A 22526-nucleotide genomic window follows, 5' to 3' on the forward strand; every position below is an offset into this window, starting at 1 on the left:
CCTCGGGGGCGGGGCGTGTGCGGGGCCGGGGCGGGGCGTGTGCGGGGCCGGGGCGCCCATGGCGGAGGGGCGGCGGGGAGCGGAGCCGCTGTGGCGGACCCCCCCGGGCCGCCTGGCCCCGCCGCACGTCTACCGCATGGCGGGGGCGCTGGGCGCCGAGCTGCGCCGCCTGGCCGGCCGCTTCGGGCCCGAGGCCGTGGCCGGGCTGGTGCCGCCCGTCGTGCGGCTGCTGGAGCTGCTGGAGGCGCTGGTGGCCCCGGCGGGCGCCGAGGGGGAGGCGGCGGCGGCGGCCGCGCGGCAGGACGCGGAGGTGAGCGGCGCGGGGGGGCTGGGGCGGCCTTCGGGACCCCCTCGCCGGCGGCACGGACCCCGCTGCGCCTCGCTAGAGGTGTCCCCGGCACGGCTGCGACCCGGCCGGCCCGCCCCCCCCCCCACCGGGCATGGCTCCGACCCGGCTGCCCCGGTGTCGTCGTCCCCCCCCCCCCCCGGGACGGCTCCGACCCGGCGTCCCGCTCCCCTCCCCGGGGACGGCTCTGACCTAGCTGCCCCGGTCGCCCCCGCGACCCGGGACGGCTCCGACCCGGCTGCCCTGGTCCCCTGTCGTACCCACCCCGCCGGGGACGGCTCCGACCCGGCTGCCCCCGTACCCCCCCCGCCCGGACGGCTCCGACCCGGCTGCCCCGTCCCCCCGCAGCCGGAGCAGGGGCTGTGGGATGCCGAGCGCCGGGAGCAAGCCCTGCACAGCCGCCTGGCCTGCCTGGAGGAGCAGAACCGGCAGCTCTTGGAGCAGCTTGTGGAGAGCCAGTCCCAGGAAGGTGGGTGTCCCCGTGGGTTTGGGGTCCCCTGATGCTACAGCGTGTCCCTGCGGGGGACGGCAGGCTGGGTGCAGGTCTGAATCTCTTCTCCATGCTGCCCAGCCCTAGAGACCCCTCCTACCGGGGAGCGCGAGTGTGACTTTATTCTTGGGATTTTGGAGATTTGTTATTTTGTTCAGGGACCCCAAATCCCCGAGCACGCCAAGGCCTCAGGGGGGTGGTGGGGAGAGCACAGGGCGTGGGCTGCTCTTGCCAGCACATGGATGCGTTGGGCACAGCCTGAAGCTCTCCGCTTCCCTCTTTCTGCTGTTCCTGCTCTGCTACCTGCCGGGAACGTTAGTCTGGCTTTGCAGCAGCACGTAGGAATCTCGTGGCAGTGTAGGGTTAGGGGAGCCCTTGGGTCCTGAGGACACTCACGCCTGTCTGCACCCGTCTGGGCTCAGACAGCATGGCACGGAAGGAGCGGGAGGTGATGCTGCGGCTGAAGGAGGTGGTGGACAAGCAGAGGGATCAGCTTCGTGCCCAGGCCCACGAGATCGTCTGCAAGAGCCGAGACACAGAGGCGGTGAGTATGTGGGAGCTCATGGGTGTGGTGTGTGAAGGGCCTGGGGACTTGCTTTCATGTCACCTCTCCCCAGGGCTGTCGTGGTGGCTGGGGAGCCTGCTGGGCCAGATGCCTCTCCCAGCTCTGTAGGTGCTGATGGCCCTGGGTGGGGGCCCAGAGCTGTGGCTGTGCCTCACTCGCTGCCCTGGGCCCTCCAGCTGCAGGAGCAACTGCATCGCTTCATGGCCATGAACGAGGAGCTGCGTCACAAGGTGGCCGTGGTGCAGGCTCAGCTCAAGAGCGCGCTGGAGAAGAAGTCGGACCTGGAGGCCATGATGCTGCAAATCCAGAGGGAAACAAGCAGGAGGAGCAGGACCGCCTCGGAGATCCAGCCGCCAAAGCCCAGCCTGGTGAGTCCAAGCCTGTGGCCCAGCTGCTGCAGGGCATCACTGATGCCAACCCAGCTTTCCCGGCTCTGTGTGGGGTGTCAGGCATGCCCAGACCCACCAGCCAGCAGGACACGGCCGCTCGAGTAAACCCCAGTGCTGAAAGTCAAATGGCGCAGTGCCTGCGATGTTGGTAACACCTTGTTTGGGAAAAATTGGTAGGGGTGGAGGAAGGAGCAAGAGAAGCGAGGTGATGGGAGGAGAAGCAGGGTGGGATTCAGAGGATGAGGAGGATTTGCTACGCATGGTGATGGGTGGCGGGAGCTAGCCAAGCTGGGGAGTGGCCATGGCGCATGGAAAACTAGCAGACTAATTTCTGAGACTTCTCCATCTCTGCCTGCAACATGGCACCCAGCCTTTGGGTGGAGGTTTCAGCGTCTCAGCTTGCCTGCTGACTCCCCATCCCCACAGGAAGGCGCGCCATCACCCGCGGAGGAGCTGCGGCACCAGGATGCTCACTGCTGCTTCTCCAAGGACGAGCTGCAGCAGATCCTGCAAGAGCGGAACGAGCTCAAGACCAACCTGTTCTTGGTGCAGGAGGAGCTGGCCTATTACCAGCGGTGAGTCCTGCCGCGGCGGTTTGGGGCAGCAAGCTGGGTTCATCCTGTCCCTGCAGCCCTGTCGGAGGCTGCTCCTGGTGCATTCCAGGAGGATTTCTTTGCCAGGCCCTTGGTGAACCAGCTGGCTGCTTTTTGCCAGGGAGCTGCTGAACGAAGAGAGAGTCCCCAGCTTCTTTTTGGATGCAATGAAGTCGACTATCAAAAGGCAGAGAAAAAAAATCAGAGCTAAAATGCTGGGAACGGTGGAGGAGTCGGCGAGCAGGTGAGTCCGGCTGGCCACAGCGGACGGGGAGCCTCCCGTGCAGGGGGGATGCTGGCTGGCAGGCGCTGGTGTTTCCGTGTGCTGTGACACCGTGACACCCTGGAAGGGAGCTCCCCACACCAAGAGCTGCCTCCTCCAAAGGTTTGATGTCTGCAGTTGATGTCTTGCTCTGGCCCCGGGAGTGCCGCAGGGACCAGGCTCTTTGCTGCAACTCCCATGTGCCTGTCACCAGTCATACGTGGCCTGGCCAAATGCCACTCGTCTCTGCGTGGGTGTGACACAAGGGAGGCAAGGTGGTGGCAGCGGGGCCACTGCACGAGAAGGCAGGCTGGTCCCTGCGCTGTACAGCTGGAGGCTGTCCAGCCTTTGAAGATGGCAGCAGAGATGTTCCCTGGAGGCTCTGCGAGACGTCGTGGGCAGCGCTGGCTCCAGCAGACTTCCCATGATGGGGAGGGGAAGACCCTGCGGGCACCGGCCCCAGCTCTGCACGACTGCAGGCAGCTGGGGGGTGAAGCCTGGGCTAAAGCTGCTGCGTGGCACCGGGGGAGCTGTATGGCACTGGTTTTTAGGGGTTCTATTAAAGTCTGAAGGGGGGTGAGCTCTCCTCTGCTACTACAACCTGCTGCTTGCTTGTGTTGGGGTCTCTGCTGGCAACTGGGGGGGTCTGGGGGGGTGCCTGCTCGCCTCCCTGCCTGGTGAGGATAGCTGCTGCCCTATGAAAGCTGCTCTCATGTGTTCCCCGCTTCCCTGCCTGGCTGTCACCCACCTTGATGGCAGGATGTCACCCACCTTGGCCCCGAGCCGTGGCTGGTGGTTGTTGGGCTGTTCCCCCAGGGAAGCGTGCGCTTGCTGTGGGGCAGGGGATGCCTGAAGACTGTACAGCGGGTTGTGGTTTCTGCTGTTGTGGCAACCGGGGACACACCATCCGCTGGCAAAGTGCCAGGCGTTTGAAGCCGGTGTTTGAGGAGCCTTGTGGCTGGCCTTGCTGTGAAACGTGTTTGAGGAGCTGGGGCTGGGCTTGCTGTGAAACGCGGCCGTATCTGGGATGCGAGCATCGCGGTGGCTTTGTGGCAGGTCACAGCCCACCAGTGCTTCAGGGCACAGTGGCACCGGTCCATGTGCCCCCAGCTCTGCAGGGGACACTGCTTGGCTTGGCAGAGAGCCCTGGGGTGGCTCTGGTACTCACAGCTGTGGTGAGCCCCCGACTCAGTACAGGTTTACCCCCCGCTTCTTTGTGCTGCAGTGATGAAGATGAGGGCTCCTGGCTCCCAGCTCGCGGAGCAGACTGTGTGGATGCTCAGCCTCCTGAATCCAAAATTAGGAGCTTGTAAGTTTGTTCCTGTGCTGGGGTGCTGGTGGGGACGGGTGGCTGTGCTGGCGGAGAGGAGGTTTGGGGCTGTGGACCCAGCACCTGCTGAGGGTATGACCGGGACGGAGCCAGGCTGCCCCATGCAGGGCTGGCAGGGGTGCTGCTGAAGGGGGGGTTGGTTGCTTGGTTTGGGGGGAACTGCCTTGTCCTGGGCAGGGGCAGAGCAAGCCTTGCTGCTGGCCGGGCTGCATCCCGCTGCTGTCACCAAATGCGGAGGGAGGTTGGGATACGGCTGCTTCCCTGAGAAGGCTTTTCTCCCCCCACAGCTGTTATCTGCTCTCTCTGCAGTTTTGGTCTGTGGTATCAGGACAGCAGCAAAGATCCCCCCACATCCAGCTGCTCTGGAACCTGGGAAATCATCGACTCACGGGACACGCAGCTGGAGCCAGAGGGAGAGAGTGAGCCTGTGGCCAGCTCCCCCGACAGAGCCACGCCGCCCCTCTGATCCCACCTGAACCGGAGCCGGATCTGGCCTCGCAGAAGCACTTCCCAGCTCCTCTTCTTCCAGCATCTTTGAGAGCGGCATGGCAGCCCTGGCAGCTTCCCCATACCATGGTGGTTGTGAAGCTGCAGCGTGGGGAACCTTCCTTCAAACTAGCCGGGACGCAGTGTAGGGTGCTGGCCTGGCACGGGACGGCTGAGCACCTCCAGGCATCTCTGCCCATCGGCTACCCCTTCATTGTGCCCATGGCTTAACTATGGGGGTCCTGCACAGCCATGTCCCTGCTCCCCACTTCTCCGTGCTTGCAGCTCAGTGCAGAGTGGGTCTGCACCCCCTGCCTTACCCCAAAAGGGCTCTTCCCACCTGCTGATGGCTCTTTCTGCCAAACACCTCTGCTCACAGCCCAGGATCCCATCACCCGATCCTGCCCTGTGGGGTATTTTGCTTCACCCCTTTCTGTTCATACCTCCCCTCATCCCTGCAATGTGAAGGTCGATTTGGGGTGCTGGGGCTGGCCGAGTGCTGCCCTGGGATAGCTGCACGGCTGGCAGGGGCTGAGCACGCTGCACAGGGTGTTCGGGTGCTCCTGTGTTGGAGCAGTCAGGATCAGCACCGCCAGTGCTACTCCTGCACTCTTCAGGCATGGGGTGAATTGGTTTTGTCCTGGGACTTCTTCCTGTGATTACTGGGAACTGGAGAGTGGAACAGTCCTCGTGTTCACGGGGGTGAGTCGGGCCCCTTGGGTCAGGTATTTTCTAGCTTTGGAACTGGAGTCAGAAATAAATCAGTCTCATTTCTCCTCCAAGGTACCCGCTGCAGCCTCCTCGCTCTCCTTGCCTGGGAAGGGCTGGGTGATGCTGCTGGGCTTCGGCCACAGTTCTCCAGCGCAGCCGCTGCTTTTTGTGCGCCGCTGCAAAGGGCTGTGGCTGGCTGCGCTCCATCAGCCCCCCCGAGCCCCTTTCAGTGGGTCAGCTGTGATGGGGAGCGGGGCTACAGGGTTGCAATGCTGCAGCGCTGGGCACGGAGGGGTTAAGTCCTGCGTGGTGGGGGGAGCAGTGTGCTTCCAGTCCGGGCCCCCCTGGCTGAGCTGGCCTTGGGTAGGAAAAAGGTGTTTCCTGTGCATCTGCTGACACAAAGCTCCTGGGGAGACAGTGAGGTGGGACAGTGGCCAGCAGTGGTTCAAAAGCCAGCGTGGAGCACGCTGTGTCCCTGTGGGGGATGTAGGGACCCCACCTTTCAGCCCCTGCCCGGGGTTGGCAGCGCTGTAGGGTGGCTCATGGCGGTCAGGGCAGGGAGAGGCAGTGGACACCTCATGTGGGTTGGGGGACGTTGGCTAAAACAGCTTTGGGGGTGATGGAGAATGGGCACCGGGGGAGCGGGATGACTGTGGGTGATGTTCAGGCAGGCACCAGCCCCTGCGTGGCTGCGCCGAGGCCCTGGATGCTCTTTTCTGCTGCTAGGGTGGCAGCAAGGGCCACAAATAGCCCATGTGGTGGCATTCCCTGCCTCCCCCTCCCCACTGCATCCCTGACGTCTGGATCAGGGCGCCTCCTCCCGCGTTTCCTCAGGAAGAAACCCAAGGCTGGTGGGAGGAAGAGGCTGACCACGGGAGGGACGGGACGGGACGGGACGGACGGGACAGACGGACGCCAGTGCAGGGCTGGGGAGCCGCTGGGACTTGGGCCCTTGTGCCCTGTCAGGATGGGGAGCACCCGGCCCATCCTCTGCCTCCAGCTGTGGCTGTGGGTGCAGAGCTCTGCCCAGGAGCTTGACCCCGACGGCAGGAACGTCTGCAGGTATGTGCCACGGGGATCCCCACTCGGGCCCCTCCATCTCCTGGGGCCTCCCAGCAGCCCCAGGGGGTCATTGTCCGCCCATCCTTCCGTGGACAGAGATCTGCAGCCTGGCATTGTGTGGGTGCAGAGGCTGGGGTGATGCTGGGGAGCGTGGTTGAGGTGTGTGCATGGGCATTTGGGGCACCAAGACTCCTTCTTGGAGTTATTTCTCACATGCTCCCAATGCACAGGGCAGCGGGGAGATGTGAGAGTGTTGGCAAAAGTTTCATCGCACATCAGGTGGGAAATTTAGGCATAGCACACCCCGAAGGGCTTCTGGAGCCAGTGTCCCCTCTGCTTTGCTGCTACGCTGCCTCTCCTGTTGGTCTTGCCATCGATGGCAGCACCTTTAGTTGCCTTCGCTTTGGTGCCTGTTTTTTTTGAGTTGCTGGCAAAGGTTTGAGCCGCTCCCGGAGCATCGGGGACTGGGCATGGGCTCCGAAGCGGTGGAGCTGGGCAGGCCTGTCCCACCGCCCAGCCCCACTGCCTGCTTGGGCTGCAGCCTCTTAAATTTCCTTCTATTTTGCTGGTTTCCTTCCGGAGCAATGCCCGCGGCACCGCACCCCCTCCCTGCTGCTGGGCCCAGCTGGGGCGAGCGCCCGCATTTGCTTCGCTTTAGCCGAAGCTGCGATGCCTCCCGCAAACCCACGCTGGCCCCAGCACCCCCTGCCCTGGCTGACGGCCCCTGGGTCTCTCCCGCAGGCTCCCCAGCGGCCCAGCATGCTGCCCCGGCTGGAAGCAGGAAGGGCAGGAGTGCACGGCCGGTGAGTGATGGATGGTGACGAAGGCCAAAGCTCAGTCCTTGCTCTCGGCTGTGGCTCCTCCATGGCGCTGGGTGTTGGGGAGCGGCCCTACAGCTCTCCTCGAGCGGTGGCAATGGGGCGCTGCACCACGGGGACCCTCAAACGCTCACTGAGCAAGCGGCTAACGGTGCTGCGGCTCAGCCGGAGGGATGGGGCAGGAAGCGGGATGGCGGTGTTCCCGGGAAGGCCGTCTCGGCAGGAGGTGGTCAGGGGCAGGGGGTGCGCGCCGGGGGGGTGCTGCCGTGCACTGACATGCCTGCCCTGCTGCTGACAGCACTGTGCGAGGGGGAGGATGCCTGCGGGGTGGATGAGGTCTGCGTGAGACCTGGGGTTTGCTTCTGCAAACCCGGCTTCTTCGGAGCAGACTGCAGTTCCCGTGAGTATTTCCTCAGGGCTCAGCCCTCGCCACCCCATTTGGCAGCCTGGATGGTCGGGGGGCTGCCAGGCTTCCCCGCGACCCCCCATCCTTGCCATCTCCTTCCCTTCGCAGGCTGCCCTGAGCAATACTGGGGCCCCGACTGCAAGCGGAGCTGCCCGTGCCACCGCAATGGGCGCTGTGACCCGGTGAGCGGGCGCTGCACCTGCGACCCCAACCACTGGGGAGAGCTCTGCCAGTTCCCCTGCCAGTGTGGCCCCCACGGCCGCTGCGACCCCCTCACCGGTGCCTGCCGCTGCGAGCCAGGCTGGTGGGCACCCACCTGCAAGAAGCAATGTCAGTGCAACCCCACCAGCTCCCACTGCGACCCGCTGACCGGCCACTGCCACTGCCAGCCAGGATGGTGGGGCAGGAGGTGCAGCTTCAAATGCTCCTGCAACATCTCGCCCTGTGCCCAGGAGACGGGCAAGTGCGAATGCAAGGCTGGGTTTTGGGGGCCGGCGTGCCAGCGGCGCTGCGACTGTTTGCACGGCTCCTGCAGTCCCGTCAGCGGGCACTGCAGCTGCAGCCCTGGCTGGCAGGGCAGGAGCTGCCGGGAACCCTGTCCTGCTGGGAAATATGGGGCTCAGTGCGTGCACAGGTGAGCTGGGGGCAGCGGTGGGGTGTCCAGTGGGAACCCGGGGCCACAGCCAGACCTTGGGGGGGTAAAGTCATCGCGGTCCTGTCTGTTCCTTTGGTTGGCCAGGGAGACCTATCCTGGGGGGTTCGAGCATCCCTGCTTGGCTGCAGCATCAGTGTTGCCCCAAAAGAAACATCTAATGCCAGCAGAAAGCGCTGGTGTCGTTCTAAACCTGGTCATCTTTGGTCCTGCTCCCCAGGGTGATGAAGTGGCATCTCTCCCTACTTGCCTCCTACCCTCTTGCTACTACAGAGTGTTAGGCACTATAGGGTGTTTCTCTGTGGTCCAAACTGATGCTCAGTGCTGGTGTGGGGTGAAACCTGCATTTTGGGGGGGGGGGGGGGGGGGCTGGGGCTGGGCGTCGAGGCCTCACAGCCCCTCTGCCCATGCAGCTGCGGGAGCTGCAAGCGCAGCCAGCCGTGCTCACCTGTGGACGGCTTCTGCCTGGCCTGCCAGCCCGGCTGGAATGGGACCCTCTGCAAGGAACCCTGCGCTCCCGGCTTCCACGGCGAGGGCTGCCTCCAGCCGTGTCCCCGCTGCCAGCGCGGGGAGGCCTGCGACCCGGAGACCGGGTCCTGCCTGCACTGTGACCCTGGCTGGATGGGACCCAGGTATGCCCAGGATCAGGCCACCGGTCCTAGCGAGGGGTCCCTGCTCTGGGGCACAGCGGGCTGATGCTTCGCTCTCTGTCTTGGCAGCTGCAACAGCTCCTGCCCCGCAGGCACCTTCGGTGACGGATGCCAGCTCCTCTGCCCCGAGTGTGTTGCAGGGAGCTGCGACCCCGTGTCAGGAGCTTGCATCTGCCAGGCAGGCTACTGGGGAGCCAGGTAATGTTGGGAGCGGGGCAGGGCTGGGGTCCTGCTCTCCCTGGGGGGCATTTCCTTCCTTTCCTCTCTCTTCCAGCTGCAATGACACCTGTCTGGAGGGGTATTTTGGAGTGAACTGTTCCTCACCCTGCCAGTGCTCCCGGGGGACCTGCCACCCTGTGCGGGGTGATTGTGTGTTGAGTAAGAGCAACCTCAAGTTTACTCCTCGGCACTGGGCAAGGGACTGTAACGTCCTAGCTGGGGAAGGTGCCAGGGGGCTGCGATGCAGCCCCATCCCTCCTGGTGCCCCCTGGTCCCACCATGAGTTGCCAGCTCCCACACACCCTGTGCGGGGCAGCTCTGTGGGCTTGGCAGCTGCAGGACATGCTGGACTCAACCTATCTTCTCCACACAGGTCTTAAGGACCATGGAGCCCTTGCAGCCGCCATCCTTGTCCCTCTCCTGCTGCTGCTGCTTTGCATCGCCTGCTGTTGCTGCGGAGCCAGCCCAGCAGATGCTAGAGACAGGTATTTTTTTATATTTTGCAACCTTTGATGCAAAACCCCATCTCCCATGTCCTTTGATGTCCGTCTCCTCTGTGCAGAGCGGCCGTGCCAGATGACGACGTTGTGGCCAGGATGAAGCACCACGTGCATGGGGTGCTGGCGAACCTCAGCGCTATGATGCCTTGCTTTTCCCTGGGGGGCTATAAACTTCCCAAAGTCACAGGTAAAACCAGCAGAGCTGCTGACAGCCCTTCCAGGGTGTCACCCCCACCCTGTGCTCTCTGCATCATCACTGTTTGTGGGGGGGAAGCCTGGAACCCCCCTCGCCCCGCTGCACGGCTCGGGGCAGGCGTTGCTTTTCCACCCCAGCCCCAGGTCCCCTGGGGTGCCCGAGCTCAGCTGTGTGTCTTCTCCTTCCCAGTTTCCCACCACGACACAGAAATCCCTTTCAACCCCAGCTTCATTGAGCCGCCGTCGGCTGCGTGGGTTTCAGACAGCTCCTTCTCCTCCTTCGACACTGACAACGAGGGACCAGAGTACTCCGTCCCTCCCAGAGAAGGTGATGTCCATGGCTGCTCCTCCTGCCCCCAGCTACCCCCAGCCCTTCTGGGCTGCTCGGGGTCCCATCCTGCCCTGTTACCAACCCTGGGCGCCCCAGGGACAGGTGCTGAGCACAGGCAGCATTTATTTCCATGCCCCCATTTTCCTGTCTGCAAGGACACACCGGGGCCATGCTTGGCTTCGTGTGATGGGATGTGCCTGGTGCAGGCAGCCCCATTTCACAACCTCCTCCCTGGGGAAATGCTCCCAAGGACAATCCTGTTGCATCAGCCCCTGTCCTAATGTCCCTGAGTGTGTCCCTGGGCAGCCCTGACTCTCATTGCTTTCATCCTGCAGGCATCCCACTGCTGGGGGGGGCCGAGCTGCAGGATGGGGTGTCTCCTGCTGGTGAGGCACTCCCAGACCCATCTGCCTTTGACTCTGAGGATGTCTCGCAGCCCTTTGCCATCCCTCGCACCTCCAGCATCGCCAAGGCCAAGCGGCCTTCCGTGTCCTTTGCCGAGGGGACAAAATTTGGGGCAGCGGAGACCCCCAGCCCTGGGCGGAAGCCCAAGTCCCCGTGGGGCCCATCCAAGCTGTCCACACCACCAGGGGACACAGCAGCTGAGCCCCCCACTGAACAACCAGCCAGCGATTGCTATGAGAGCCCCGAGCCCCTCAACAAGGGGGAGGAAAGCCACCGGCCATCACCCCGGGCCACCCCGGGGGGACGCCGGCGGGTGATCTCTGGCACCAGGCACGTGGCCCAGAGAGTGGAAGCACTTGAAGCAGCTGCAAAATCCAGCAGCTGGGAGAGGAAGGGGAAGGAGCCCAATGTCACCACCATCTACATGATGGTGGGAACGGCTGGGCAGGACCCCAAGGCAGAGGGGGGTGGCGAGGGACCGGTCCAGGCTGTGCTCAAGCGGCTGGGCAGCTTGCAGAGGGGCAAGTGGGCTGCAAAGGAGGAGCCCAAGGTGAGGAGGAGCGTCGAGGCAATCCAGAAGCCGCCCCGCCGGGCCCTGGCGCAATGCAGAGACTCGGTGAGTAGCTGCAAGCAGAGGGAGAGTGTCGTGGGGGCTCCCACTGAGCCATCCCCTGGCAAGCACCAGCAGCTCCCTGGGAAGAGACAGTCCTTCCTTCTCACGTCTCCCTCGCCAAAAAGCACAGGCGCCCAGGATGGGGCCCACGATGCTGCAGGTGCCACAGAGAGAGGCAAAAGCCCTGAGCTACTCAGCTTTGAAACAAAGGGACAGGTTGCGTCAAAGGAAGAGCCAAAATATGAAAACGTGACCAGCAGCGGTGCCGACTCGCCCCCCAGCCCCACCAAGGAGCTGCTGGCCACCCCTGCAGCCACCTGAGCCACCATCGCCTGGGCCAGGGCCATGGGAGCACAGGAGGCCCCTCTGACCCAAGCGTGGCAGGAGCCAATGTTCCCCTTGGAGCTGTGAACTGGAAAGCATCAAGCCTTCCCACTGACCCCTCTTCCTCTGCACCACGTTGCTGGTGTGGACCCTCACTGGCCGGCACAACCAGTGGGATGGGTGATGCCAAGAGCTGCAGCAGTGGCAGCCCCACGCCGTCGCGGTGTTTCAGGGCTGGTTTCTGCTCTCCTCTGCCCTATGTGCCCCGTTTTGTGTCTGCCACAGCCTGGAGGGACAGCGATGCTCTGGACACAGTGGTGGCACCTTCTAGTCCTCATAAAAGGGAGCGGGGCTGCTGGGTGCTCAGCTGGGAACCACACGGGCAAAAACCAGTTTCGCCCCATGGGTTTTCACCTTTCCCTGTCCTAGCTCTGGTAATGCTGCTCAGAGTCTCTTGCTGTAAAGGTGCTTCTCGCTGGAGGGGATTATTTTGTGGAGCTGGGCTGGGGAGAGATGATGGGCTATCACAATCAGCTTCAGCAAAAATGTATTTTAACTGCTTATCTCAAAGGGTATCTGGGTCTGCAGGGGTTTATCTGTGTGGCTCTGGCTTTTGTGGCAGGCTCTGGCTGCCTTCGTTTCTACGTACATGCGTAAAAAGACTCATGGCACAGCACAGGGTTTGTCAACAGCCTTTTAAACTCCACGCAATACCAAACTGCAGTTGTGCAAGAGCAAACGTGGCAGCTGTGCCATGACCATCAACCTGTGCACCTGGCGTTGTGCCGATCTGATAAGGATGAAAGCTGCAGGGAACATGGCATTTCCACAGGTGCCCTAAGCTCCTGCCATCTCCCACGCCTCATTCCTGTTGCAGCAACGTGTCACCATGGGTGGCTGAGATGCCATGAAAGTGCTGCAGCATGTCCAGCACAGCCAGAGGACCTCGGACAGCACGGGCGAGACTGGCACAAGGGCTCTGCTGCCTGTGCAAGGCGGTTGAGATGCCAAAGAGGATTTGCAGCATAAACTGGATTTAGATGTATCTAAGTGGTAGAAGTTTCTTGTATATTTTTCTGTTACTTCATGTGGCATGAAAGCCTCTGAATGAAAATTAAAAGATAAAAAATTCCTACAGGAGCTGGGTTTCCCAGCTGCCCTCTGAATCAAACACACAGCTAGAAATAGTCTCCAAAGTGTGGAAACTGTCAGCAGCTTTAGGCTTTCAGGTTGGTGGGTTTTTTTAAATTATTTTCTGGTTCTGTTGAATTCTGAACTCTCACAGAGCTGAGCCCAGAGCAGGGCCAGAGACAAGAGGGCAGAGGAAATGTGTGTGGGCTGTGAGGATCTGGAGCACCTATGTTGCAGCCTGCATCTCACATGTCTTGTATGGAGCTCCGTGTGGATTCTTCCTCTGGTCTGGCACTCCTGCTTTGAGGTTTAGGGTTTGGAGTGTTTCAAAAAACAGAGTGGGTTTTGCTTTTTCCCTTTTGCTTTTGGTGGGTGCTTCTCTGCAGTACAGGGCACTGAATCCCCACAGTCCCACATGGGTGAGGCTTCCAGTTTTGCAGCCAGCATGCAGCACTCTTCCCTGCAGTGGTATCACCCACTGCCGTGATTATAACACCAAATACTCTGGTATACCAATAAAAATGCTCATCCTGGCGAGACCTGAGCAGCAGCCTGGCTGGAACTCTGTTCTGCACAGGCTAGTTTTTGTTTTGATGCTATTTTATTACAGTGGCAGGGACAGCCCCACATTTTATTTATAAGCAGCCATTTTTTCCTAATTGGTTGGATATTTTCAGCCTGTGAGCTGAGCAGCGCTGTGCCAGAAGTGAGCATCACGTGAGCCAGTTCGCCCTGGGTACGGCATGTAAATAGCTGACAGCCTTCCCTGACATTGAAACAAGCACCCAGCTTTGAGAAAACGCTGCTGCTGGCGCTGCAAGAGCCTTTCATGTTCAGGGGCTGAGCTGCAAGGCAGGATGTTTTCACTGCTTGAAGATGAAGCTTCTTCACCCTGTCTGGGCTGTGCAAGGATAGCAAGCGGTGGATTTGCAGCGTGTGGCTGCCCATGCACATGCCTGCAGCCTGGTTGCGCTGGTGTCTTCTTGCTAGGGATGCTTCATCTGGCTTTGCCGTGGTTTTAGTACTGGATGCAGGAGGTTTGCAAGCCAGAGCCAGCAGGTGAGGGAAGGGTTAATGTCTTCCCATGCTGGATCTCTGACTTTCCAAATCTCACTGCAATGGTTTGAAGCTAGTAAGTGGGAAGCGGTTCCTCTGCAGATCCTGTCCCCAAGCGAAGATGCTCTCTGCTGGGGCAGCTCAGCCTCGAGGAGGTAGGAACAGAGGCTCAATCTGTCTCCCATGGCCATGGGGGTCTGTCCCCCACCGCCACAGCCCTGTAATCTCCTTTCCCAGACTGCCCGAGCTCTGCCTTTGAAGAGGACCACCTTGTTTACCCCAATGGCTCTGTCCAGCCGAACTCATTCCCAGCCAGTTTCTATAAATGTGTCTTTGTGCCAGTGCTGTTCTTCAGCTTCGCTTTATTTTTTTTCTCTCCATGATGTTTACTCAGTCCCCGGGTGTATTTATAGATGTCAGCGGATCACCTGATAGCTTCTTTTCTCCTTCTAGGATAGGAAAACCAGATCCCCTCGTGCTCTCGCTGTAGCAAAGGGTTCCCGTGTCCCCAGACAGCCTCCGTGTCCTCCTCATGCTCCTTTCTGTCACAGTTCATGTTTCTTGGACACAGTGACCGGGTCTGGGTGCTGAGTTCTCCTGGGGCCTCGTGCTGTCTCAGCCTTCCTCTACCTCTGCTGAAAACACTGCACCGATCCAGGCTGCCTTGTTTTCTTTGCACTTTTTTCCCCTCATTTGTTTGCTTTGGCTTAAATCCATTTTCCAGCTGTTGCAACATTTGGCCCTTGTCCCACAGCTGAGGCTGAGGAGTTTCCTCTTCCCACCCGTCACAGTCTGCCCCTTCCTCAGGGATGCAGCAGTGGGTACACATCCACCCGTGAGGGCCCTCAGCTTCTGCTGAGCCACTCAGCGATGTTTATCTGTCACCAGCACAGTTTTTACCTCCTTTGTCTGAGAAACTAAAAATAAACCTGCAATGATTTCCAGGGATATGCAGCCACCTCCTCTGGCCCAGGACCTCGCTGACGAGCGATGGCTTTATGGCAGGACAAGAAATTCTGCAGAGGAACACGTTGAGAAATAATTGAATGCAAAAAGTGGTCAGGGCTCTGGTGAGCTCGACACACAGCCACTCTGGCAGCTTGCAGTGATTTCACTGTTATTTCAGGGAACAGCTGACTGTGCTGGTGGGCCGGGGTGCCGGGAGGGCTGTTACCCCCTGCCCGGGGTGCCGGGAGGGCCCTTACCCCCTGCCCAGCCGTGCTGGGGGTGGCAGCCCAGGCTGTGTGTCGGATGCTTGCTCCCAAATGGTCTTTTAACGGGAGAGGGGCACTTTCCCGGCTCCCTCCGCCGCCGGGGAGCGGGATGGGTAGGCTTTGCAGGGCAGACCCGGTGCCTGTAACCGTGGTGGATGAGAAATAACGCGGGTGCCGTTACCGAAATGGCTCCGTGTGCTCGGCCGGGGCTACGCGAGCCGCAGCGGTCCCGTGGCGAGCGCGGTGCGGCTCTCCCCGCTGCCGCTCGGCGCCGGCGGGGACCGGCAGCAGCCGGTACCAAACCCCGCAGGGAGTTTCCTGCTGTCCCCGCCGTGCCGGGAGGGGGAGGGCGGCCCGCCAGGGCCCCAGCCCGCTCCGCGCCCGGGAGCGCCTCCGGCCGCCGCCGGCGTCCCGTTCATCCCCCGCGCCCCTGCGAGGCCGGCCGCCGCCCCCCCGGTGCGTTTCACGGGCCTCGCGGAGGGTGTCGCCCCCCCCCGCCCCGCTCCCCTCCCGGTCTGCCCCGCGCCCAGCCCCGGGAGTGCCGCTGCGGGCTCAACAACGGTGGTTGTGTCCGGGTACGTGTGGCCGTCCCGGGGGAGCCCAGGGGCAGCTCGGTGCCGGGGGTACCGGGCGGATACCGGGGGTCTGTACTGGGGAGGATACCGGGTGGGTACCTGGGGAGCTGGACCAGGGAGGATACCGGGGGGAGGGTACGGGGGAGGGTACTGGGAGGAGGTATCGGGGGGGGGGGGGGGGGGGGGCGCTGTACAGGGGAGGATACCGGGAGGATACCGGGCGGGTACTGGGGGGAGGCACCGGGGGGGCTGTACCGGGGAGGATACCGGGCGGATACTGGGGGGAGGTACCGGGGAGGGTATCGGGGGGGGTACCGGGTGGCGCGCGATCCGGCACGTGCCCCGGCGGTAGCGGCGCGCACGTTCATTGGTTGAGGCGGCGGCCAATCAGCAGCGGCGCTTGTTTGCGCCTGTGGCCGGATAAAAACCCCGGGTGGGAGCGCGGCGCCGCGGAGCGGGTGCGGCGGCGGGTGAGCGTGGGGGGCGCATCGAGGGATGGGGGGTGCGCTGGGGGGGTCGTCTGCGTGGGGTGCAGGAGCGGGTGTGTGCGGGATGGGGTTTGCGTGGGGGGAGGCTTTGTATGAGAGAAAGAGTGGGGTGATGTTAGCGTGGGGTGGAGGAGCTGGGTGCGTGCGGGGTGGGGTTTGCATGGGAAGGGGGTAGAAGGGTGCATGGGGGGTTGTGGAGAGGGCGGGGGTGCGTTGGGAGGGTGCAGGGTATATGGGGGGTCGGGGTGTGTGTGGGGGGCTTGTGCGTGGGAGTGGCATGCATCGGAGAAAGTGGGGGGCTGATGGGGAGAGCCGGGCGCATGGGTGTGATTTGTGGGTAGGGAGCAGGGTGCGTGGGGAGGGAGAGCGCAGCATGCAGCAGGGCTGTTCGGGGGGAGCTGGGTGCGTGGGGGGTTGATGGGGGAGTGTAGCGTGGGGAGGTGTGTGGGTAGGGAGTGGGGTGTGCTGGGGGACAATGGGGTGCATCGGGGGGTGGCTGGTAGAGGAGAGTGTGGGCTGCACCTCTTGCCGCAGCGAGGATCTCTGTGCTGAGGAAGGACTGGGGAGGTAGTGTGTGGGTGCAGGGATGAGGAAGAGGAGCTGATGGAGGAAACGTGTCGTGGGTTGTGCTGGGGGAGCGGGCCTGTGGGGTGGGTGTGCATGGAGGGGCATAGCTGCAGGCTGGCTGCCTGGGGCAGGGGCCTGTGGACCAGCCTCTGTGGCTGGAGGGTGGCTGGGCCAGACCCCCACTACCGTGCCCTAAAGCAGGCCTGGGGCCTCAGCCCTGTGGAGAGCCCTGAGAAATCGTCTTGGGCCGTGGTGTGCAGCCAGCAGATTTCCCCGTAGTGCCTGATCACAGCATGCTCTGGGCTGGGAAAAGGCTCAGCTTGTCTAAAATGGCTACCTGCCTTATGACCCAGGGCTGGCCCCTGTGCTGCACACCTCAGGGCTCCCTGGAGCCGTCCTTTGGCCAGCCAGGTTGGCCCTGAGATCTGCCGCTTGCTCTCCTGGGCCCCAGGGGCTGGGGCGGGTGGAGCTGGAGACAGTTAACTCGACTGCAGCATCTGTGGGGCAGCCCGGTGATGCCAGGGTGCTGAGGTGGAGCAGCATGTGCCGCTGGCCGTCCCAGCCAGTGCACCTGGCTGTCTGTACAGCTAGGATGGGGCAGGATGTGGGCTGCCTTGTCTCCCAGCTGGGTGCTCTGGCAGTTAGCAAAAAGTGCTCCTTCATCAGCCATCTGTGATATAAACTGCATATTTAGGACCCTTGGCACATAGAGGACCTGTGCTCACCTTCCAGAGCAGATCTGTGCTCCTGTCTGGGGCGGAGCAGACCTGGTGGTCACTAAAGCCACCCTTAGGGCAGTGGGGCTGCCTCCTCGGTCCCAACCTCTGCCTGCAAGCAGAGGGGAGATTGGGGTGCTGGCTGAAGCTCCCTGCTCTGGCACGTGTTCTCTCACTGCCTTACAAATGGCCCCCCTGCCCTGTACAGCTGATGGGGGAGTGGGCTCTGGGCAGTTGATATTTGCTGCACTTTCATACCTGTTGCTCGGGAAGTGGAACGGAGTCCTTGAACGCTCCTCTGTCACATGGGGTGTGCACTGGAGGGGCTGCTCCAAGGGCACCTGTGCTCCTCCATCCCTCCAGGTAACTTGGCAAGCTGGTACTTGCAAAAACAAGTTTTATACTTGAGTGCCTTACATTCAGCAGGCAGGTTTGCTTGTGTTGTAGTAGAGAGGTCTCTTCTTAAACTATGGTTTTTTGTGCTCTTTGAGCAGCATGTGCTGTCTATGGACTCACTGGATGTTGTTCTGGTCTCTGCAGGTTGAGATTCTGAACGAGGCCACCTTTCCACGCAGCAATGGCACCCACGCTTGCTACTGCCCATCGCCGGCGCTGGTGGATGGCGTTCACAGCCATCATTGAAAACCTGCTCTTCTCTGCTGTTCTGCTGGGCTGGGGGTCCCTCCTCATCATGCTGAAAGCAGAAGGGTTTTATTCCTACCTGTGCCACGAGTCGGGTAAGGATGCTCTGGAGACTCATGTGAATAAGTTGCTGCTGAGGTTTGCTGCTGTGGTTCCCTGTCTTAGGGTGGTAGGTCAGTCCTGGGGTAGAAGGAAGGGATGTACACCCCTTTCCAAAACCAATGGCATCCTTGTGATAGTGTAATGTGCTTGTAGTTGCTGTTGCTTTGCAGGGTGGTTGGAAAAGAAGCCCTAAAGATTAGGTAGAGCTCTTCTGGACAGCCTCTTACATTTCACTGTAAGTTCTTTCTCTGCATGGTGTCTTGGCTGATCTCTGGAGGGAAGGACTGATGGGTTCTGGAAGACAACTGTTTGTGGGGAGTGTGTCCTGAGTTTGTAGGAGGAAACTATAGGCACTCTTTCCTTAGTTGTAGGAAAGAAAAGGGCGAGGGTGACAATACAATAGGAGAGCCCGGTACTGCTGTTGAAGAGGAGTTTCAGAAAAATTGCTACTGATGTTTTGTTCCTCTCCTTCTTCTATCACCCAGGATATGCTCAAACTAGGCTGTGTCTCTAGGAGGGCTTGAGATCTGCCTTCAGGCCCAGCCAGAGGAAGCGGTTGTCCATTTTGCAGACACAGCCTTGCAGGGAAGGAGGCAATCTTGTGATGTGGGAAGGATAACCCTGAGAAAAAAAGTGTAGGTGGACATACATCCCCAGTTCGGGCACGGAGAGAATTGTGATCTGGGGAATCCCACAGTGTGGTGGGATGGACTGTGGGGTTAAAAGGAGCCCGTAGGTAAAGGTGTGGTATGGATTTGGAAAGCTGCTTTAGTGACAGAAGATTTGCACTTGGTCAGAGAAGGGAATAGCAGAGTAAAGAGGCAGGAGCTAGGTGTTTGGGCCCTGTTCAGAGATGTGTGATGGTGGATCAGCACATTGAGGGCTGCTGAGTGTGGGGATGGAGGAGGAAGCTGTAGAGGAGGAAAAGGAGTTGGAAATGAGTGCATAGACCCTTTATGGGTAATGGCTGAGAATAGTGGGGGAAATCTGAAATGTAGGGGAACAAAGTCCAAGCAGTAGTTGTGATCATACTTTGGGGTTTTTTTCCTCACTCTTCAGCTGCTTATTATGATCTCTTCTGCTTTGTGTGTCTGTGGGTGCCTGCCTCAGTCTTGCACAGAGGCTGGGTTGGTGCACCTGGCAAACATGCACGTTTGTCTCTTCTACCAGCTGAAACTTGGCTGCTTAATCTCTGTCCTATGCTCCGCTTGTAGTTGGTGCTTCCAAGTGTGTCTGTGTATTTTGGGTCTCCAGTAGTGCTCCAGACTGTGTGAGGGAGAGTCCTTGGTGGCTGGTGACCATTTAGGACTTCTGTTCAAGGCTGCTCTGTTCTTGCCAAGCCACAGTGACTTTGTTACAGGCATGCGTAAGGTATTTCATTAAACCTTTCAGGTGGAGGCTTTCTCACTGAGATAAACCACATGAGAATTGATAGGAAAATGCCTGCTCTCAGAGACAGTCAGCATTTGCTTATCTGTTTCCTGAGATGTACCCTGCTGACAAGAGCCCTGCTTCACTTGGGGCCCACCTTCTACTCTTTGCTGTGATTGCTTTAAATTCATCTGCCTTTGTCCCAGGTCAGTGGGACATTCACCTTGGCTTCTCACCCATGTTTGCCAATCTGTGGTTTGTCTGGCTCTTCCCATGAGAGTGCCCATGCCACAGACCACAGGGAAGATACAAATATTTGGACTGTGGTGAAACTGCTGCCTTGGGGGCAGTTTCTTCCTCCCAGTGACCAACCTGTGCCCTGAGGCAAGAGAACTTCATCCCTGAAAAGAAATTTATGTAGTCAAATATCCTTATTGTTCTCAAATATCTGGCCATCACTGCTGAACTCAGTGATGGCTTGTGATGAGCATGGAGGACCAGTTATGCTGGTTTCCTCATTCATCCGTGCTTACGCGCTTTCTCTGTTGTCCTCATTGTAATCTCAGTGATTTGGTGGGGAAGAGTCCTGGCTCCAAGTGTGGAGAGAGCAGACTCCCTCACAGCTGCCTGCAGTGGTCACTGAATGACCAGCACCAAGCTGAGTTTGAACTTTGCTGGGATTAGGATGGCCCAGTGGTTGCCTTTCTCAGCATAACCCATTGAATCCTGCAGCCTGAGTGGGTACTTGGCTGGAAGGTTAGTGCAAACAAATTATAACTAGTAGCCTTTGGGCACTTGTTGTTCCTAATGCTGCTGTGTGCATTTAAGTATTGCAAAAAAAGACTTTTCCTAATGAGCCAAAGGTTCTTGGCAGGGCTTTTCATTTGTCAGCAAAAGCTCTTGCACTTTGTGATGCCTTCCAATGAAAGAGAAAACTAGACCTTGTCCCTTCTGCAGGCTCTTCTCTGAAGGTAGCAGCAGCTGCCCAGAAAGTGACTGCGATTCATGAAGGGCTCCTTGTCTTCCTGTTGAATCCCCTGCCTTTTCCTGCCTGTCCTTGGCTTCTGGTATTGGCTTTTACTCTGCTGCCATGCAAACATGAGGGATCCGCTGAACTTTTAACTTGGTTGTGTGAGGGTGGAGATGGACACCTAGAAAAATATCCACATCAAAATAACAAATATTTTTAAAGCAGTTGTGCAACAGGGTTTGAGGGGGGGGGGGGGGTTTGTACCCGTTCTGGGCGGCCAGGTTTGGCCACATCCTGAGAGGTATGTTTGAAATGTGCTGACAAGGAGTCTGGTAGTGGCACTTTGTTCCCATTTTAATTTTACTACACTACTACTTGGCCTTTAACCAACTGAAGCAGCATCTTTTATTTGGTGCAAGTGCTGATTCCGCAGTCTTTATCGGGATTTGGGCCTTATCAGCTGTTGGGGAACTTGATCTCTTCAGTGTCTTGCATTGCTGTAGTGTTACGGGGATTGGGAAGCTCAAGGCTTGGGTCTGAGACATTTAAAAAAATATCTTGAACCTGATAATCTGCTCACAAAGAGCAGAGATAAGGAGCCAGTTGGACAGAGGGCCTTCCTCTGAGACAGGGCTGCAGAAAACTAAAGGGACGATAAGCTAATTCACTTAGAGCAGGTTAATGTGCCTTAACACTGGCATAGGGGGAAGGTGCTGCCTTGCAGCTCTTGGCTTGTATTTATTTGGGGTCTGTGGTGGGGAACTTGCAGTCTGAAGGTCCCTTCCAAGCTGGTAGGATGCAACAATGGCTTGTAGAAAGGTGGTGCATGTGACCCTGTAAACAGGAAAAGAGTAAAAGTGGTAAATGTTCAATTTCTACAGGAAACATGCTGTGTTGATTAGCAGCTGTCAGTGGTATTGGAGAGCTGCATGGGAAGATGCTGGCCCTGGGTGAGAATTGCTGCAAAATGAAACCACAGCTGGGGAGCAAAAGGGAGTTTAACTGGAGACTGCTTCAGTTATATGAGGCTTTCAGCTGGGTGCCCAGAGAGGGGGTCCTGGAAGTGCAAGTGGATGGACAGGCAGAGAGGGGAAACAAGAATAAATTGCATTCGCAGTAGTATCAAGCAAGAACATCTCCTCCCAGTTCCCAGAAGTATGACACCATCCTGAAAAGAGAAAACATGTTCTTATGTGGGCAGACTGCAGATCAGTTGTTTGCACATGTCTTTCACGGATAATTTTTTACCAATGTTCCCAGACTCCTTGGCTCTGACTTCTTTTTTTTTCTCCCCATCTTTTTTTTTTTTTCCTAAAAAAAAAAAAAAGGTGAGACTGTCCCACAGAGCTATTGCCAGGGTATCTGGGGGTGTCTTGCCTGCTTGGCTCAGTCTGATCCATGAAACAAGGTGAAAGGAAACCTCCTCTCTGCTGTCTGAGATGGCAGTCACTCTTGAAAACACCAGACTTGTTCCTCTGGTAATGTGGTGTGCGCCTGGGATTCGAAGAGGTCAGTAAAGAGTAGTTAATGATTGACCCTCTCATGAAACCCGCAGTGCTTAATTTGGGAGAAAGGATGACTTTAAATGTTCCAGTAACAGCCTGAACAAATCCCAGTGACGAGCTTGACATAAATGATTACCGAGGCAGCCTTCCTCTCACCTAAGCTGTCATTCTTTAAATAGTAACTTGAACTACTAATTGGCCAGTAGAAATCCTGCCGCTTGTAGGGGGAGCGCTGTAAAAATAGGCAGTATGTGCTTGTAATTGCTGATAAAGACTTGCAGCAGCTTCTAGCTTGACAGTGGTGAGCATACATGGACTGCGCCTGTGCTGCTGGCTTACCTGGGTGGCACTCCTGTGTGTCAGACCTGGCATGCTTGCATGCAGGTGGACTTGGCAAGAGAATTTGGGGAGGGCACCACTGTCATCACAGAGACAGCCCATCCCCAAAGCACTGTTGCAGATGGAGCCAGGCACGTAGGAGACTTTCCCCAGCAGTGTGGTGTGCACTGATCTGGAACAGGATCTGAGCTGTGATTGAGGGGAAACTGCTGTTTGCTGTAACCAGGTGCATTAGGTAGGTGAGTAGTTAGGCAGGTTCTCTGCCTATTAATCCCCTCCTAGCTGCGTGTGATATGCTGCCACTCGTTCTCCTGTGCTGGTTACCTGCTGGCACATGGATCTGTGCTCCCCAATGAGATGGCTCTTGGCTGGACCTTGTGCATGCTGCACACACCTGCGGCCCCTCCAAAATTTTCTATTTATGGAGGTGGCTCAAAGGATCAGAGGATGTCAGGGTGCCAAGGGCTGCTTGAATCATTTCCATTACGGCTCAGTGGATCTTC

The 22526-nt window shown here is 59.1% G+C and overlaps 3 protein-coding genes across 5 annotated transcripts in view; all 3 read left to right on the plus strand.

Moving 5' to 3' along the window:
• The first annotated feature begins 52 nt into the window (after window positions 1-52).
• Window positions 53-5247, plus strand: RILP (Rab interacting lysosomal protein). 2 transcript variants are annotated; one of them, XR_008823053.1, is made up of 8 exons: window positions 53-310; window positions 695-815; window positions 1259-1380; window positions 1578-1769; window positions 2217-2365; window positions 2505-2627; window positions 2769-3954; window positions 4285-4349. XR_008823053.1 is itself a non-coding variant. In XM_056346528.1 (8 exons), exons 1-8 carry the CDS (start codon window positions 59-61, stop codon window positions 4439-4441), a joined length of 1200 nt encoding a protein of 399 aa, XP_056202503.1. In that variant the 5' UTR covers window positions 53-58; the 3' UTR covers window positions 4442-5247. The 2 variants fall into 2 exon arrangements, 1 of the variants encoding a protein (XP_056202503.1); XM_056346528.1 differs by having other exon boundaries at window positions 3871-3954; window positions 4285-5247.
• SCARF1 (scavenger receptor class F member 1) lies at window positions 5076-12479 on the plus strand. 2 transcript variants are annotated; one of them, XM_056346516.1, is made up of 12 exons: window positions 5076-5163; window positions 6007-6234; window positions 6976-7037; window positions 7351-7452; window positions 7567-8092; window positions 8524-8742; window positions 8830-8958; window positions 9035-9138; window positions 9353-9464; window positions 9542-9666; window positions 9865-10002; window positions 10341-12479. In XM_056346516.1, exons 2-12 carry the CDS (start codon window positions 6140-6142, stop codon window positions 11342-11344), a joined length of 2616 nt encoding a protein of 871 aa, XP_056202491.1. In that variant the 5' UTR covers window positions 5076-5163; window positions 6007-6139; the 3' UTR covers window positions 11345-12479. The 2 variants fall into 2 exon arrangements, with proteins under 2 accessions (XP_056202491.1, XP_056202480.1); XM_056346505.1 differs by lacking the exon at window positions 5076-5163 and adding an exon at window positions 5390-5752.
• A 3241-nt stretch (window positions 12480-15720) lies between these two features.
• Window positions 15721-22526, plus strand: part of SLC43A2 (solute carrier family 43 member 2) — a 30591-nt gene continuing 23785 nt past the window's right edge. The window contains exons 1-2 of the mRNA XM_056335343.1: window positions 15721-15793; window positions 17635-17831. Of these exons, the coding sequence (XP_056191318.1) occupies window positions 17672-17831 (160 nt within the window). The 5' untranslated portion in view covers window positions 15721-15793; window positions 17635-17671. The remainder of the gene's footprint in view (window positions 15794-17634; window positions 17832-22526) is intronic.

This window comes from Falco biarmicus, chromosome 1, assembly GCF_023638135.1.
Source record: "Falco biarmicus isolate bFalBia1 chromosome 1, bFalBia1.pri, whole genome shotgun sequence".
Lineage (NCBI taxonomy): Eukaryota > Metazoa > Chordata > Aves > Falconiformes > Falconidae > Falco > Falco biarmicus.

What these genes read in the sequence shown, in the direction of transcription:
- SCARF1 (XM_056346505.1), top strand. Translation starts at nt 5,715, where the DNA reads ATGGCGGTCAGGGCAGGGAGAGGCAGTGGACACCTCAT. An exon ending in CGGAGCAGACTGCAGTTCCC is followed by an intron (nt 7,453 to 7,566) that starts GTGAGTATTTCC and finishes TTCCCTTCGCAG; the next exon opens with GCTGCCCTGAGCAATACTGG. An exon ending in TAAACTTCCCAAAGTCACAG is followed by an intron (nt 9,667 to 9,864) that starts GTAAAACCAGCA and finishes TCTCCTTCCCAG; the next exon opens with TTTCCCACCACGACACAGAA.
- RILP (XM_056346528.1), top strand. Translation starts at nt 59, where the DNA reads ATGGCGGAGGGGCGGCGGGGAGCGGAGCCGCTGTGGCGGACCCCCCCG. An exon ending in GGAGAGCCAGTCCCAGGAAG is followed by an intron (nt 816 to 1,258) that starts GTGGGTGTCCCC and finishes GTCTGGGCTCAG; the next exon opens with ACAGCATGGCACGGAAGGAG. An exon ending in GAGCTGGCCTATTACCAGCG is followed by an intron (nt 2,366 to 2,504) that starts GTGAGTCCTGCC and finishes GCTTTTTGCCAG; the next exon opens with GGAGCTGCTGAACGAAGAGA.